The following is a 17,312-nucleotide window of genomic DNA, read 5'->3' as shown; positions in this document are numbered from 1 at the left end:
CAAACAATGAGTGACAGAGGTGTCACTCAGAAACAAGATCAGTGCAATTCACTTTTTTTCTCACTGCTATCATAAAGAAAAAGAGTAAAGAGATTTACTTGGTTTAATTCTTCCTGAAATTTGTAATTAACTACATGAGAAAGTGGACAATTACAGTATTTCCAAACAATAAAGAATTTTAAAGTTGAGCTTTCGATAAGACATAATTACAACCTATTACATATGCAATCATGTCAATTTTGTTTTTGTGATCAGCTTGTATTTCAAAACATGCATAAACATTGGACAATCTAAAAATACACATGGAATGCCATCATTTTAAACTTAGATTTTTCTCTTACAGGATTTTCTCAGGTACTGTACTTAAAATTCTGGCAAAGCCTAACACGAAGAAAGAAGTCAATGGATACTACTTCAGTATGTGCTCTGTCTTTTTGACACCTATGAATATGTATTTTAGGATAAATGTTAATCAGTGAAGGAATGTGCAGGTTTTTGTAGATCAGGTGCCATAGACAACACCAAGCAGTTATCCGAGAAGAACTAGCAATTAGATCTGTCCTCAATTTAAATAGAACTGCAGATTGTGGAAGTAAATTACATGTGTATTAATCGAGGACAGTTTTATTTTAAAATACTAGCAAGAACACACTGTGAAATCCTTGGCAATTCCTAACAAAGACTAGGGAGGAAGAATTTATTTCTCTAAAAAATGTATATTTTCATTTATGATTTCTTCAGCAAATTATTTTCAAAGATCTTATCATCAAGAATAAATTTCCCTTTTATTACCTCTTGGTATAGAAGAGGTAAGCTAAAAACAACTAATACTCTATGAGCTCTGTTTTTATACAACAACAAAGATTTCTGATGCTTCAGATAAAAAATGGTATGATTTGTATTTTGAAGTTTTACTTTTTGATATTTGTTTTTTGAAATGCAATTAAGTGGTCTTCAAGGAGAATCTCTATTGCTGACTATATTGCTGCTTGGGAAAATGGTATATTTGGTTATTCTGAGTCATTTCTGTCTAGAGGTCTCAAGGGAATAGTTTCAAGGGAATATTTGAAAGTACCTAAAGCTTTTAACATCCTCTCAGGGATCCTTTTCCATAGTGCTGGTGTCATCTCTGGCTAGTTGGACAAATTCCAAGTAATAATTATTGTTGTAGACTACTAAAGTACCGTTTGGAGGTTACTTGGGGTACAGCCATTTGATGATATGGATACACTTTGTTATCTGCAATGCAAACTAATACAAATAGGCAGAATTTCTGTGAACCCCTCCCTAGATACATTTGTATCCTGAAACTGAATGCAGTTGCCTGAATACAGTAACCCTATCATAAAATATTAAACTTTTATCCAATTCCTTCATGACCTGATAACTTACAGAAAAAAATCACTTTGAAACTATATACTGTACACTTTGAAACTATACACAGTGGGGCCTGGGAATTTAGCTCAGCGGCACAGCGCCTGCCCGGCAAGCGCAAGATCCTGAGTTCGATCCCCGGTACCGGAAAAAAAACAAAAAACAAACAAAAAAACGGAAACTATACACATATAACTTACAGAAAAAATCACTTTGAAACTGTACAGCGTTCTGACAAACTTAAATATTCTTACAAGTAAATATACACCAATAATAAAAATACTATTTATCTTTATAGTATATGGATGATAATATATTTTATCCATATGACAAAGTCAAGCCATTTTCTGCAAAACAATTTTAAGCATTATGTCATATTAAACCACTAAAAAGTTAAAGGAATTTGAGTTGACAAGCTTGTATCAAAATGAAACTCTGATTTAATTGCTTTAGTCTTTGCTTAATAAAAATATGCAACTGGCTTGTACCTATTTTTGGGTTTAAATTCTAGCAGCTTAGATTTTTTAATCACAATAGGCTGTTTTATCAGCTATATGATCCAACTGCCAAGTTTCTTGGTATGTCAGAGGACTTTCACCTCTTCTAGTCTATTTTGTTTTATCTAAAATGACATTTCAAATGTTAAGGCCTAGCAAGTATTCACAAATTAGTTCACCATTTGCTTGTGTCTCAACGGAAGTCTATCATGACAGTACAAAGATTTCTTTTACAACTATGTATTGTGAAGTATACATTATATATATGTATGTATATGTGCTTATATACATATATATATGCATGTTTAAATATATAACAACATGTGCAGATAATTGTGCATATAACTTAGAAAATATTTCATCCAGGCCAGGGATATAGTTCAGCAGCATAAGCTCCTGCCTGGCAAGCGCAAGGTCCTGAGTTCGATTTTTGGTACAAAAAAATAAAAAATAAAAAAGAAGAAGAAGAAAAAGAAAATATTTGATCCATTCATTTATTTATTTATTTAACAATAAAATATACATCAGTGTCTATGAAATAATCCATAAACACAGTATATTTGCCAGTGCCATGCTAATTGGTTATCTATAATTCTGACCAAGAGCATTTTTTCTCCTCATGGAGTTCACATTCTAGAAGGAGATAAGCACATGTAAAATCTAATTGTACAACTAAAGCCTATAATAAAGACACAGTGAGAATACAGAGCATAGTGTGCTAGTGCAGTATCAAGAACATTATTTACAGAGGATTCTACATTTGAGCTGAGTCTTAAATGTTAAAAAGAAATTTATTAGACATGTATCAGGCTAAGAAGTTGAGAGATATCCCAGTCATAGGAAAAAGTAGGTACAAAGAACTAGGAGGATGGAATTTAGTTTGGAGGGTAAGGCATAAAGGGAGGTGAGATCTGAGAGAGGAAAGTTAGGTAAGGGCTAGAACACACAGCACTGTGAGTGCCAGGTGGAACAAAGCAGACCTCATCCTACAGGACAGTAGGTCCAAACTTTAATGTACAAACCAATTAGAGATACAAATTGACTATAGATCTCATTAAATCCAGGTTCTAATTCAGAGGGTCTAGGATGGAACCTGAGACTCTTCATTCTAACAAGGACTAAGGAAATGCTATCACAGCTTGTGAACAGAACACACTTTGGGTAACAAGGCAATAGGAACAGGGAAACATTGAAGGATTTTAATCAGAGTTCATATATATTCATATACACATTTTAAAGGAAAAGCCCATTTAACAACATGGACAATGTATAAGGGTAGGAAGACAGAAATATAAGGAAAACTAATAAAATAAGACTGAACCTGAAAGTAAGAATCTGCAAAGGACCACTGGTAGTAGGAATGTAAATAAAACAGATTAAGGAAATAAGATGAATAGATATTGGACTGTTTGGGTTTTAGGGAAAAATAATAAAGAACAGACATTTTTTTCTAACCATGATAACTGGGATAGTGGCATACTTTCCACCAAGCATAGAATGCAGATTCATGCAGGGAGAACTCCAGAGGGTAGACACTTTTCTGCCATTTTTGATTTAAATTTGCTTAATGTGTAAAAAGAATTCCAAATTCTAAGAATTTAGTAATTACTGTCAAATTAATTTATCATAAAATCTGTTGTCTTCTAAAAGTTAGTTCAAGAACTGAATTACTTAGATACAAAAAAAATGAGTATGTGTGGGTGGGAATACTAGAATAGGTATGAGGAGCAGGTGCTATTTTCATAGAATTTCTAATCTGGTACTAATTTTTATGCACATTGGAAATGAAAGTGAAAGTTAAAATATTTTGGTATCTCCCTTACCAGTAAAGACCTATAACCCTGGGAAATACCATCCATTGAAGCCAGAATAAATCCCCATTATCATGACTACACACATAGAAATTTGTAACCAGAGTGATAACAGGCTAATTGAATTAATGATATCACTGTGAAATTTATCCTTAAGTGTTAGATTTCCTGAAATGAAAGAGAAAGAGAAGGTAAAATGGGAATATTCACATCTACTGAGTATTGTCTATACGTATGCAAACCTGCTACATAAACCCTGTGTCTGGACTGTTCTTCATGAAAACCTTCACAAAGCCATTCCTTTTAAAGCTTCTTAAAAGAGGCCTCCTCTGTGTACCTCATCTAAAATAACTCATTCGTCTTCATTCATCATTTTATACTCCATTTGTTTACTATGTTTTAAGTTACAGAAGTTATTACTAATTTAAATTATGTTTATTCTTTGTGTGTCTGTTAACAGCCTGTATCTTCACTCTATAGGCTCTGTAAAGTCAGGGGCCTGGTCTTATTTTATTCACTGTTCCATTCTCTACTGTGCAAAAGAATGCCTGCCACATAGTATGCACAGAGTAAGATTTGCAGAAGATGTTAATAATACATTTAACCCTCATAATAATCTTTTGGGGCACCAAAGAACTTGTAATTGGCAGAGTTAGGACACCTTAATGATCTGACCCGAAGGCTGCAACTATAAATGCTATGGTGTTCTAACACTGTAATTCAAATTTGGTGGTGGATGATTGTTATAGTTCAACTGCCCCACACTCAGATATCTCAGGCCAATTATCATAAAATTAGCACATATAGACATAGCTCTGATTTTCTCCACCATACAGTAACGCTACTGGAAATAAAATGTTTCCGGGCTAGGGATTTAGCTCAGCGGCACAGCCCCTGCCTGGCAAGCAAGATGTTGTGAGTTCAATTCCCGGTACCAGAAAAAATACAAAAACAAAAAAAAAAGTCTCAACTTACACTAGAGTTTCCTGTTTCAAATAATTACTTCCATTCTGTAATATAAGTAGGATTTCATATTTTTCAAATATATAAACTGCTTTATTTCTGTACAAATAACCCAAGTACTAGCAAGCTCACTTTATTAATCCCAATTCATCCTTGAGAAAATAAGTCTCAGACAGAATAAATTGAGTTGACTTAAGATTATTAGTATAATGAATTGAAACCCCAAGACTATATTTCCTGAATTTTGATCCAACACACATTTCCAAATTGCCGTTGGTGGAATATACATAAATGCAATGAGACAGTTCTCTCAGGCTGCTATAATCCTGAGTAATCTGCCCTAAGAAAATCTTATCTACAAACATGTGGATGAAGTAAGGATAAATAATGAAAAAAAGCGATGAATTCTTTCGTATTTTACAAAGGGAGTTATATGAGTTATTTAAATTTTGGGTAAAATACATTTTTGAATATGATCTGACTTGCAAATTTTTATTTGCATGTTTTTCCTCTGTAAATCTACATTTGTCTCATAAAAATTACTTTTAAAGATTTTACAAAAAGACAATCCTTTAAAATCTATAGCACTTCACAACACACGTGACTTTTACATGCAGAACCAAAGAGGCTATGTGAAATATCATTCTGGTGAAAAGGTTTATTAAGACACGCAGTTATTACAGTTGTATTAAGAGATGATTAGTATGATTCATAGGCTAAAATTTCATTCCATTTCTAGAAGTTTACTTTTATAAGATATAGATATGTATCCAAGAAACTACAAATCTACAATTAGTTTTGAGTAATTTTAATTAAATATTAAGTGGGTGTATTATTTTTACTTATTTAGATATTTAAGTAGAAGGGGAAATTTCCAAAATACACTTCAATGGTATGTTTTAACTAAGTAATAACCTTGACATAGTTCAAACTGAAGATGATGGAATTGGATAGGATTGCTGTATTAGAGTCCTAAGAACCTGAATTTGAATCTCCAGTATGAAACTTGTCAGTTGTGTAAATGTTCTTCACCTTTAAGATCTTCCTTCATTTGGGTTCATTCAAAGGATAAACAAGATGAATATGATTTATGAAGCTGAATGAATAAAATTTATGAAGTTCCTTTAATATCCCAAACATTACATTTACAAAAATGAGAAAAACTAGACATGGGTCTGTCACATGAAGAGAGAGACACAGAAAATAGTTGCACAAATTACGAATTGCACTAAGAAATTATGAATTTAGTACACCTTAGTACACCTTCATATTTCTAATATCACTGAATCTTTAAAATAACCCTGTGAGATAGGTGCCCTTTTATGAATGAAGAAACTATAGTTCAGAGAAGGTCATCCAAGTAGTGAAAGTGGAAACTATTGTGTTTACTGGAAAGGTATACTGATGGCAAAGGGGAATGCTGCAGAAGATAGAAGGGAACTCAAATCAGGGGAATTGTATGGGCAAACAGGGATTTGGAACCAGTGTTGATAATATATGAAAAGCCCATTTCCCTTAAAGTAATACAAATGCCATCATCCTGAAATTTATGGCTGGGCCTGTTCCAATCTGTGCATTTCTTGAAACTTGTTACTTATCTCAGACACCTTACATCTCAACTACATTTAACTTCCTTTCTTCAAATATCCAATTCCTAGTCATACTGTCTCATCCTCCCCAGGGATTTGCCTGGAATGATTTTACTACCCCATTGTGCCCTCCATTCTTACAAATCAGATTAACTGCCACTTTTTCAGAGGTCTTCTCTGATATTTATCTCTGTCTGCCCTGCAACACAGCCAATTAGATTCCTCCTGTGTTCCTATGCTCATCTCTACAGCACCCTTCATTCACCTCCTCTTCACATGTCCCTATTTCCACAATTGGTTATTTTTCCCATTAGACTACAAGTTGCATTGGATAGATTGTTCACTGTATCTCCGTGCCTTCTAGTATGTCAAGCACATAGTAAACATTCAATAAATACTTGTTGGATAACTAAAATGAGTGGATGGATATCTTGCTTCTGCCACAGGACCTAATCCATCTATATGTCTGCACGAATAAATAGCTTTCTCTATGAGTACAAGACCACTCATAAAAGCATTTGTTGCCTAGGTGATTGTTTCATTTCCTTGACATAAAGATGTGGTGTAAAATGAGATGTATTTTAGCTTCCTAAAAAACTATAGTTGTACATATTTCTAGTGTGAGTCCATTTCTAAAAAGAAAACGTGCCTCTTTTTTTCTATTTAGATTATCAAAATGATACATGGTAGCCTTGATAAAAATATCTTTCACATGTCCAGCAAAAACTTGTATTTCCTTTCAGAAATTCTAAGTTTCTTTAGTTCTTGTAAAAGACTGTGGGTTGCCAGAGGCAAAGAGTAAAATTATATTTACAGAACTGATGTAGTGTTAATAACATCAGTAAAAGCTTCTTTACTGCTGTCTGGTCCACTTTTCATCTGATACTTGAATTTTATTATGCACATTAACCTGTTAACATATTAAAAGTTAATAGTGTCATCATTTATTAGTAAATTAGAGTAGTAATTTAACAAATATATTACAGTTTTATTTGTGGATTATCTTTCTGAACTTTTAAAAACATCTACAAGTATGATTAATAGCTATCTGGAGTGATAGTAATGTATAATTCACCTAATGTAACTTTGAGATGCTTAGTGAACCAGAGTAATTTTATTTGCAGAATAATTACCAGAGTAATTTTACTTTCAGAATAATTTTAGATTAGAAATAAAAACTGAGGCATCTCAAAGATATAATAAAATATACTCATTTTTATAGAGAAATTGGGCGATGTCCATATGCCTCTGGGTGCCCAGTCACAGAGTTCAGATTTATTTTGATTTTTCATAGTTCCATATTTTTCTATTCTTATTTCAAATTCTATATACTAGTGCATATGATACTTGAGAATGCTATCTCAATAAAAGAAAAATTCTATGGATTGCTTTTATTTCATTAAATTTAGTCCAGAACAGTCCTCCCCTTTGGATGCAGACAGCAACTGTTCCGGGTTCCCATCCCCCTTCATGGTTCCAGCCCAGTGCTGAGCGCTGTTGTCTTAACTTCAGAGTCCAGAAAAGGGGTCTGTAATGTTCAGTGAAATAAATCAGACACATGAGCTGGAGTCATATCAACACTAATTAAAAATAACTAATAAGTCCTTTTATATTGCCATTATTCAGTGGTATTTCTCAATGTTTCATAATATCTTCATCCATTAATCCTCTTACAACTATTCTTAAGAATGTGAAGCAAAGACATGAAGAGGAATTTATTTCTACAGTGCATATAATAAAGAAGAATGAGAGGACTCAGAACACAGAGGTCTAGGAGGATCCAAGAAAACAGTAAATCCTTTCATGCCAAGGCAGAAGGAAAGAAGGAACCAAGACACTTTATCAGTGGAAGTATTTATGTTTCATTGCCACCAGAAGCTTTGGTAGAATCATGGTCACCTGCAATACTGAGATGTGTCATAGGGGTTGGAGATTTAGCTCAGTGGCAAAGCGCCTGCCTGGCAAGCACAAGGTTGTGAGTTCAATTCCTGGTACTGGAAGAAAAGAGATGTGTCATAGATTAAGTGGAGTCTAGGACAGATCAGGATAGCTGATAGTCTCAGTCTCAGATAAAAGTTTTACACAAGTAGGACAGCCAGAGCTGCCACAGGGACTTAATGCTGGAGAAGAAAGAGAAGAGGTTGAACAGAGATCGAATTAAAATTTCCAAATTGTTTGAAAGTTTCATGTCAAAGAGTCCCAGGAAAAGGGAGCAAGAGCATGCCAGGTACATGAGCACTCAGGGATAACACAGTGAGCTACCAATGGTGGTGAGTGAAAGGGTCACATTTGTAGGTTGAAGTCCTCCAGCAAGTCTTACTTCTTTATGAATCTGTCATGCTTATTTACCATTTAAACACTATAATGTAACTTTTTGGTGAATATATTTTTCTTTTCAAAATGATATAAATGATACTTCAGCAACATTCATGAATATAACTAATTTAGAAAATTCATGAAATTTCTTAAGAGTGTCCTCTTGAATTATATAATTTATATGACAAATCAAAATGCTGGAAAGACATTTACCTCTTATACACAATTTAAAGCAGAGGAATATCTTACCTTTTGCCTGTACCTGTGATTGCTAATACCTTGATATGTAAATATAAAAGATATTTAAATTATGTTATACAAAATGAAGGAACTTGGATCTCAATGTTGATTTAATAGACTTCCAGTTTTGACTTCTAACTAATAACTTTTCATAACTTATTTTAAAGTAGTAGTCATATTTTATAGCACTTGAAATGATAAGTTTAAAACAATTATAAAGCACACGTAAGTTAGATTTGACAGTACTCTCTCAAGAAATTAACACCAAATGTAATACTTCAAGAAAGGTAACACATAATAAAATAGTCTCTTCTCTAGATTACATAAGGAAATGTCTTTCCTATTTAGCTTTTTAAAATTTTGTTTAGTATGTTTTATTTATGGAATTCACTGGGAAAAGTAACTGAGATTTTTCTTTACATTAAAATAATGTATCTTGTAATTTAGAAACATGTCAAGCAGTCCAACTAGAAGTTTCTAGGTGTTAAGTTCGCTAACATCAACAAGGCTGCCATGTGATTGTAGATTCTTTGAGACTACATTCATTAAGATAATCTAGAATTTAATTTATAGAAGTAAGATATTTAACATATGATGGGGCACTTAGTTTGTGGCTTCAAAATTAAATAATCTTTTTTTAGTGGTAAAAAGAGATCACAGTGGGAAACACACACTTCCTGAGTCTCATGCCCTAAGGTATTGATTTTGTCATGTTTAATGGATATTCAGTCAATGTGAAATACTGTAAGATATGGATCAAATTAACTCATGATATGCTTACATGCAAAATGAAAAGGCAGTTAATGAACAAGTGTCTTTTAATTAGTTTTTCTCTAAAAATAACAGTACTTCTATTCAAATAATCAGTGTTATGAAATTTAAAAGCACTATTTAGAACTGATGAAGAATAAAATGATTTTCAAAATTTTTCTGTAAAATAAATCCATAAAAAAACTACTTATTCACATTATTCCATTGTCACTTTTATTTGCTTCTAATCAAAGTAGGGGGAATCTCTTAAAACTTAAATATTTTTTTTATTTGTTTGCTTTACCTTGGGACCTAAAGAATTTTTTCCCTTTAAAAAAAATCAGTAAAATGTGGACTATCAGAATTCTCCAATCAGGAACAATATGTCAAGCCACAGTAAAGCTGATTGGCTTCTTCAAACATAGAAGACATGGTTTTCATGAAAAGCTAATTATCACACTCAGAAAAGCAACCCTGATATGGTATGTTTAAATGATGTGTGAGCTACACTACTACTATAGATATTTCAATTATAACCTATGAACAGATGCAAAAGCAAATCCTGCCACACACACACCCCCAACCCGAAGACAAATTCTTTCATTTGCACAAACACACAATATCACTTTAAGAAGTTGAAATCACAGAAAGACAGGACCCTCAAACCCTCTTAGGGAACAAAATGCCCAGTAAAGTAAATTATACTAATCATTTTATCGCATGAACTGGCAGCACCTACTAGAGCTGTTTAATTACAGGACCAGAATAATAACAGAAAAATGCTGCACACAATTACAGCTCTGGTTCCTATCCTACCTTTGTGGTGACAATGCACAGGCAATCCATCCTGGATCCCTACACAGGACTCAGTACATGGAAATCACACCAGCAAATCAGCAAAGGTGAGAAAAGCCTTTTGGTAAATAGCACACTGAGAGAAGCAGAGCCTGGATTCTGCACAAGACGGCTTTTCCAAGGGGGCCCCTCATGGGAAACTCGAGCCCTCCTCCATACAGCTCAGGGCAAGCAGGATTCTCCTAGGCACCGGAAAATCCCCTAGAAATCAGCTCCGGCAAAACTTCTCGTTGGCTCGCTGGGCTCCGCGGCTGCATGGTCTTTTATCCTGATCCGTGGTCCTAGCAAGGCTTCCGTGAGTGCCCGCCAGTTCTGTCCCGGAGATGAGTGTTACACGGAGCACCAGAGACTCACATTTCAGCTCTCGCTCTTGTTTCTGAATTCTGATCTGCTGTTTCAGTATACTCCTAAGATTTCCTTTGGCAAAGTCCCCCCTTCGCTGCCTTCGTCTTTCCTACTAACTACTCTGAGTAAGCACAACACAAAAAAGCTACCCGGCCCATCTATCAAAGGGCTGTCGTTCCGCTGCCAGAACAGCGGCGTTTGGTAATAAAAAGCTATTTATTATAAGCATGATTCCCGGGAGCCTAAATGACTAGAAAGATATGAGTGAAAAGCGAAGGTGCATGCAGTGCCGCATACATCACATCTGAACTCAATTGCAATTACAAGGGCAGCTTCTTACAAATGACTAACAGCTGGATAAGGAAAATCTGGCCAGGGACATAAAGAAACTGCGGATTTGGAGGCTTAACTTGGAAAATGTCAAAATTTCTCGTGTAGCTATTTGTGTGGTCTATGACATACTCAAATGGACAATTTCAGTATTTAAACAAAGAAGTATATTATAATAGTGGGGTGAGAGAAGGCTTCAAAGTGTTTACAAAAGTTCCACATTTTGAGACAGAAAAAGGAGTTCTTGCCCAAACTTTTCCCTCTTTACTGGCTGTCTGCAGGCACTTATTATGTGGGCAGAGGTTTGTGTTCCCTTCTGCAGCGCTGTAACAGCCGAATGATTAGTCCTCCCCCCTCCCTCAAGTCCCTCCTTTTCTTCCAGAGAAGCTGCTGCATAGACTGCCTTTGAGGTGCCTGACAAACATCACTCTAGATAATAATATACCTTTTTTTCATTATCTTAGCTACCTAGGCAGGAAGAGAATGAAACAGACAGGTAGAATGACTGGAGCTCAGCAAAAAGAGAGGGAGGGGAAAGGGTGAAAGAAAGACAGAAGGGGTGGAAAGTACTGCCTGACCAATAAGAATGGAAAATCTTTTCTCTAGGAAAAAACTACATAGTCATCTGGACCAATGACAACATCAAGAAGAATATATATCTAAGGACCCATACATTTTATTTACTGCTTCAAGATACTGGCAGGACTATTCCCCACCTCACCACTCACCACCAACCTCTTTTTAAAATAAAAAGCATTTTTTTATAACAAGCAATTTGAAAAAAGATGGAATGATAAGACTCTTCTTTGTTCCTTTCATGAATTATTCAGGTTCAAACCTCAATAACCTCCTGATTGCTAAATAGATGAATATCTCAGAAACTGACATGTCATTATTTTACCAAAATGAGAGCACTCTTTTTAAAGATTATTTTTAAAGCTCATAACAAATCAGATGTGTTGAGAGAATAAAGGGGAAAGAAGCTCCTAAAGTTTAATTTGATATAAAATCTTTCAAAGTGGTTTAAAATTACAGTTAAGAAATAATTTCCTCTGAACTGTTATCCTACAGGTACTCCATAACAAACTTAAGGTGATGTTCAAGGTTTACCTGTAAATCTTGAAACCTGTAATCTTGAAAATCTTGAAACCTATAAATAAAATCTGTATCGTGGTCCCTTCAATTAGGTAACATCTTCTGATTCAGTAATATAAAAAGGTTAAAGAAGCATGCTTTGTCTATTACTACCTCATGGCCATAATTAATTTAACTGAAGCTTATCTCCTGGTATACAAACCATCACACCTTCAGCATCCTCAGGTACCAGAGGGTTCCTTGATGCAACCAAAGCATCTAATATGTAAATGGTCTAAGTGACATATTTATGTTCAAAATAAAGCTTCATATCCCTATAGCATTTTAAAGCTGAAAAAGTACTTGTGACATCCTCACAAACTTAGAAAGTTTATTGGATTTCCTAAGAACCTAGTAACCTTCTGTGCCAACTGTAAAGAGCATGTCTCTTAATTGCAAGTCCAGGCTTTCTTAGTCATGACCAGAATAGACAGCCAGAGGTTAGAGAGAGAAAGGAAGTAAATTGGATAGCAGAGTGAGATAAATATTGTCACAAGGTATTCTGAGAAGAAAGGTACCTTTAGAACTGCATTCACCTACCTAGAGAGGAGGAGGACGTTAAGATGGGGGAAACTGGCAGACGGCAGCCTGATTAGTCTTCCTACCCTGGCTCGTCACAGATGAAAGCACTTTATAAATTACACAGGCCTGTAGAAAGAAAAGGCAACTAGTGGCATAGCTCCTGGCATACCACAAGCCCTCCTGAAGTCACCTGTCTGGCACATGTTTGTTGAGGGAAGGTTTCCTAGTGATTATTTGATTAATGCCTATATCATCCACTAAACTGAGCTCCATAAAGATAGTTTTCACTCTTCCTATTAACTCATCCATTCAATAAATATACTTAAAAATCTACTTATATGGAGACAAAAGTGTGAGCAAAACCTAGCAGAATCCCTGCCCACAAGCAAGTCAAAAACTATAGTTACTATACAGTAAGCACTTCGAGTGTTTTGAATTATAAAGTAGATGCACTTAGCCCACAATGGAGTAGTCAAGAAGGCTTTCTGAAGAACAGCCCTGAGCTGCATTGAGAAAGACCAGAAAGTGAGCTAGAAGGTGATAGGAAAAAATAACTCCAAGTTCTCGATTTTATTTGAAAAAGAAGAATCAGTATCATCTTACACCTTTGTACGATCAGTTTAATAAACACACCCAATGGGATTTCACTAAATAAAAGCGTTTTGGAGTAGGCATTTCACAAACTATGCATTCAATTTCTGCTTGGCAAAAAAGTTTACATAATATTAAGTGATTATAAACAAGTTATACGCATGTTCTATACTGATTAGCTTGCATTCATCACGTGATTACTTAGATAAGGTATGTATATTTAGATGTTAGTAAATATATAGCATTTTAAAGCATACTTTCATCCCTTCCATTGATTTTCCTCAGATATAAAGATGATAGAAGATAACTCACTACTTTGCCTCAAGGGATACATTACTTTATTCTTAAAATTAACAAGGCATCAGCTAAAAGCATTTCTTTTTTACAGACATAGAGCTCAGTTGGGCCTGTGATTTCACAAGAAGTGTTTGGCAAGATATAATGTTACAGCCTGCAAACTGCTTACTTATTCCTTGAGGTTAATAATATCATGCCCGGAGTATATTGATTCTTAGTAAAACCTACCATTGGAAGGTTTTTGATATCAGAAAAATTACTATTATAAATTACTTCCAGTAAGCCTGCAGCTTAACCATTTAAAGGTATTACTTTCATTTGTTTTCAACAAGGAAAAAAAATCTCTATAAATGAAATACAGCCTACATCCACTGTCCTAGAATCTAAGCCACTTGAGGGCAAATTTAAGGACTATCTGGCACCTACTATAGTAACCTTGCACTTAAGAGTCACAAAACTATCTGTGAGTGGGGGAATGATCATAGCTCCAGTTCTACTATTTATTTGTTCTTGTTAGCAGATTTTTTAACCCTTTATTGTATTTAAACGTCCCGTGTATGGCAGGGAGGAGGCATGTGTAACTGAGAAAGGCAATCCCAGCTGAAGTGCTGCAGCAGGACACTGTGGAAACTAGGTGTTTGCCCTTGTAATAGACAAGCAGTAGTAAATATAGGCATTGTATTAAAAGTAACAGTAATTAAGTAGGCTGTTATCCAAATTAAAAGAGGGTGTGGCATAGACAGAACCAAAGGCCTTTTCTACCCAAAGGTAGCCTAGCTTCAGCAGACTCATGACGATAAAACAAAATTCCCCTAAAAACATGGGTACATTTCTGGGCGTCTACACTGAGTCCTTTCATAGTTTGTAAGGGTCTTGGGAGCAGCCCCAGAAGGAATGGACTTCCACATTAGAAAGATTAGCTCCAAGGGGAATAAGAGAAGAAATCCACCCACCTGGACTCCCAACCCCGTCTGCCTGTTCCCCATATACCCAAGAAAGCAGGCACACGAGTGACATCTGCAAAGCTTGTTAGCTTAGAAAAATAAATAGACTGCAGGCAGGTCATGGCAAAATGCCTGCCCTCATTTCTGAACTCTCCAAAGGCAAGTAGGAAATTAGGATCAACTGGAAAAGGACTGACTTTTCTAACATTTCCATTATGCAATAAAAAATCAGTATGCTATTGAATTCTGAAAATAATTCATAAAAAGCATAAGTCTATATATTCTGTGCAACTTCAATGTGTATCTTTTTAAAAGACATAAAAATTTAAAAAGCAAAATTTTAAGTGAACTGATACAAAAATCAAGAAATTTTAACTTTTAACTTACTTCTTCACAATTTTCATTTGCATAGACCCAAGTTGCACGCCAATTTTGCTTATATATGTGAATTGGAACATAGTTCATTGATAACTATATAGTTCTACCAGTTAGAATCCTCAAAATTAAACAGCCTTTGAAAGTTTGAAATTTAGATAATTATAAGTGGTAAACAATACATGATAAAAAATTCAGTAAAGGTATGTTTTCCTAACAAACTGCACGTTTCATAAACTTTGCTAAACAGTAAGTACATTCCTTATGAGGCTGAATTTTCCCTAGTATTATACAATTCTCTGAGTTGAAGAGGTTCCAAAAATCCAAACAGTTATGTACAAGCTCCAAATCTAAAAAGCTGCATGGTCTGAAATGCAATTTTGCTTGAAATATAAATACCCTCAGCAGAACCGTTAAATATCCACCCCATACTTCACCTTCCCTCACCCCAATCACCAACCTATTATGGTCTACTGTTCCACTCTGATTCTTCCTTCAGGGAGTGGAAATTGTTCCTTCTGCCAGGAACTTCTTTCCCCTGTATCTTCACACAACTGCTTCCCCCTAATTATTCAAATCTCTGCATAGATGTTACCACCTCATTAAGACTCTCTCAAGCTGACCCCTCTAGTTAAATTAGATCCCTTTCTGTCTTCATTACATGACCCTGGTTTATTTCCTTCATAGCAATGACCGCAGTTTTAAATTACCTTCTTTATTTCATACTATCTACCCCACCTTAATTTTATTTATGAAAGCAGGAACCTTGTCTATTTTGTCCAAGGCTGTAAAACCAGTGTGTAGAACACAACAGATGCTAAGTACTTCTGTGAATGAGTGAATAAAATGCCACACAGGGAAATTTATTTTTAATTAAGGCCAGAATCAGTTTCCTACATAAAAATTTTAATCTATGGTTTCTAATGTAGTTTAGTTTCTATACAAGTGATTTACATTGACAGTATTTATAAATATATAAAACAAAAAATAGTTTTGATTCAACATTAAACTTTTATTTACTTAAATTTTTTCATTGTTTTTATATTAACATTTTTAAAAATACGTCTTTTAAAATTATTTTTGTTGTTACATGTTTGTAGTACAGAATGATTACATTTCTCACAGGGAGTTGGTGCCTGTACAAACACATCTGAATTCTTTTGGATTTCCTCCTCCCTGCCCCTCCTCCAGCTCTTGGTCCCCTTCCCTTTTGCAAAACAGCTATCTTCCTGCTTCCTGTTATGATGCTATGGGATACATGAAGATAGCAAAATGATGCCTATGGTGAATTCAGTTAACATCATCATCCTCTTACTATGTTGTTCTTCATTTTTGCTTTACTGCAAAAGCATCAAAAACCTCCTCATCTGGACATGCATCCCTCCTAAGCACAGTTTTACTACCTATAATCTTTATATCTTACATTAGCTCTCTAGACTTGTGCATCCTACATATCTACTACCTTATATTCTCTGACCTACTTCCCCCCATTTCTTTCCCACCTCTCCTTACCTAGTGGTAATCACTGTTTCTTTATCTCTTTATATTTAATTTTTTTCTTTTAGATTCCATAAATAAGGGAGTTCATGCAATATTTTTTTTTCTGTGGATAGCTTATTTCACATAATGTTTTACAAGCTAATCCACATTGTGGTAAAAGGCAAGGTCTCATTTTTTCAGGGATGGATAATATTCTATTGCATATATGTACCAGTCATTTTATTCACTCATGTCAGTAGGCACTAGGGACATTTCCACATCTTAGCTATGGTGAAAATGCTGCAATGAATATGATGGTATGCATATCTTCATTTCCTTTGAATACATTCCCAAAAGAGCAATTGCTACATCATAAGATAATTTGACTTTTAATTTTTTTTGAAATCTCCATATTATTTTCCATAATGGTTGTATGAATCTAAATTTCCACCAACACTGCATAAGGGTTCCCTTTTCTCTACATCATCCAACATTTGCTCTTTTGATTTTTTAATAATAGCTATCCAGCTGTCCTAAAAGAGGTGAGGTGGTGTTTCATAGTAATTTTTATTTCCACTTCTTTGATGTTTAAGGACATTGAGTATTTTTCTGTATACCTGTTGGCCATTTTTATGTCTCTTTTGAAGAAATGTCTATTCAGATCTTTTGCCCATTTTCTGATGGGTTCTTAGTATCTCTGCTATTGAGTTACTTGAGTTCTTTTCACACTTTGGATAGTGTTATGCTTTGTGTGTGTGGGTCCCCCCAAAGCCTCATGCGGTCATGGGGCAGGCTTTTAGAGTTTGATTGATTATGGGTGTGAGAGCTACACCTGCCCTGGGGTGGATAGTTTGCATATGTAAGGGACAGGAAGAGGCTGCTTGCCACCATTCCTCCCTT

At 34.9% G+C, this 17,312-nt stretch overlaps 1 protein-coding gene across 6 annotated transcripts in view; it reads right to left on the bottom strand.

Annotated features, from left to right (window-relative positions):
• Dlg2 (discs, large homolog 2 (Drosophila)) overlaps positions 1 to 17,312 on the bottom strand; it is a 1,924,417-nt gene that overhangs the window by 1,497,903 nt on the left and 409,202 nt on the right. Inside the window, exon 1 of one of the 6 annotated variants that reach the window (XM_013511777.1) lies at positions 10,357 to 10,781. The exons of the other annotated variants lie outside the window; for them this stretch is intronic. Within the exon in view, the coding sequence (XP_013367231.1) occupies positions 10,357 to 10,386 (30 nt within the window). The 5' untranslated portion in view covers positions 10,387 to 10,781. Of the gene's footprint in view, positions 1 to 10,356; positions 10,782 to 17,312 lie in introns of those variants that run through there. 6 annotated transcript variants of the gene reach the window in all.

The sequence above is a fragment of the Chinchilla lanigera genome, unplaced genomic scaffold (genome assembly GCF_000276665.1).
Source record: "Chinchilla lanigera isolate Chin_1 unplaced genomic scaffold, ChiLan1.0 scaffold00013, whole genome shotgun sequence".
Classification (NCBI taxonomy): Eukaryota; Metazoa; Chordata; class Mammalia; order Rodentia; family Chinchillidae; genus Chinchilla; species Chinchilla lanigera.
Note: the sequence above shows the minus strand (reverse complement) of the source record. Positions and strands in the feature narration are given on the sequence as shown.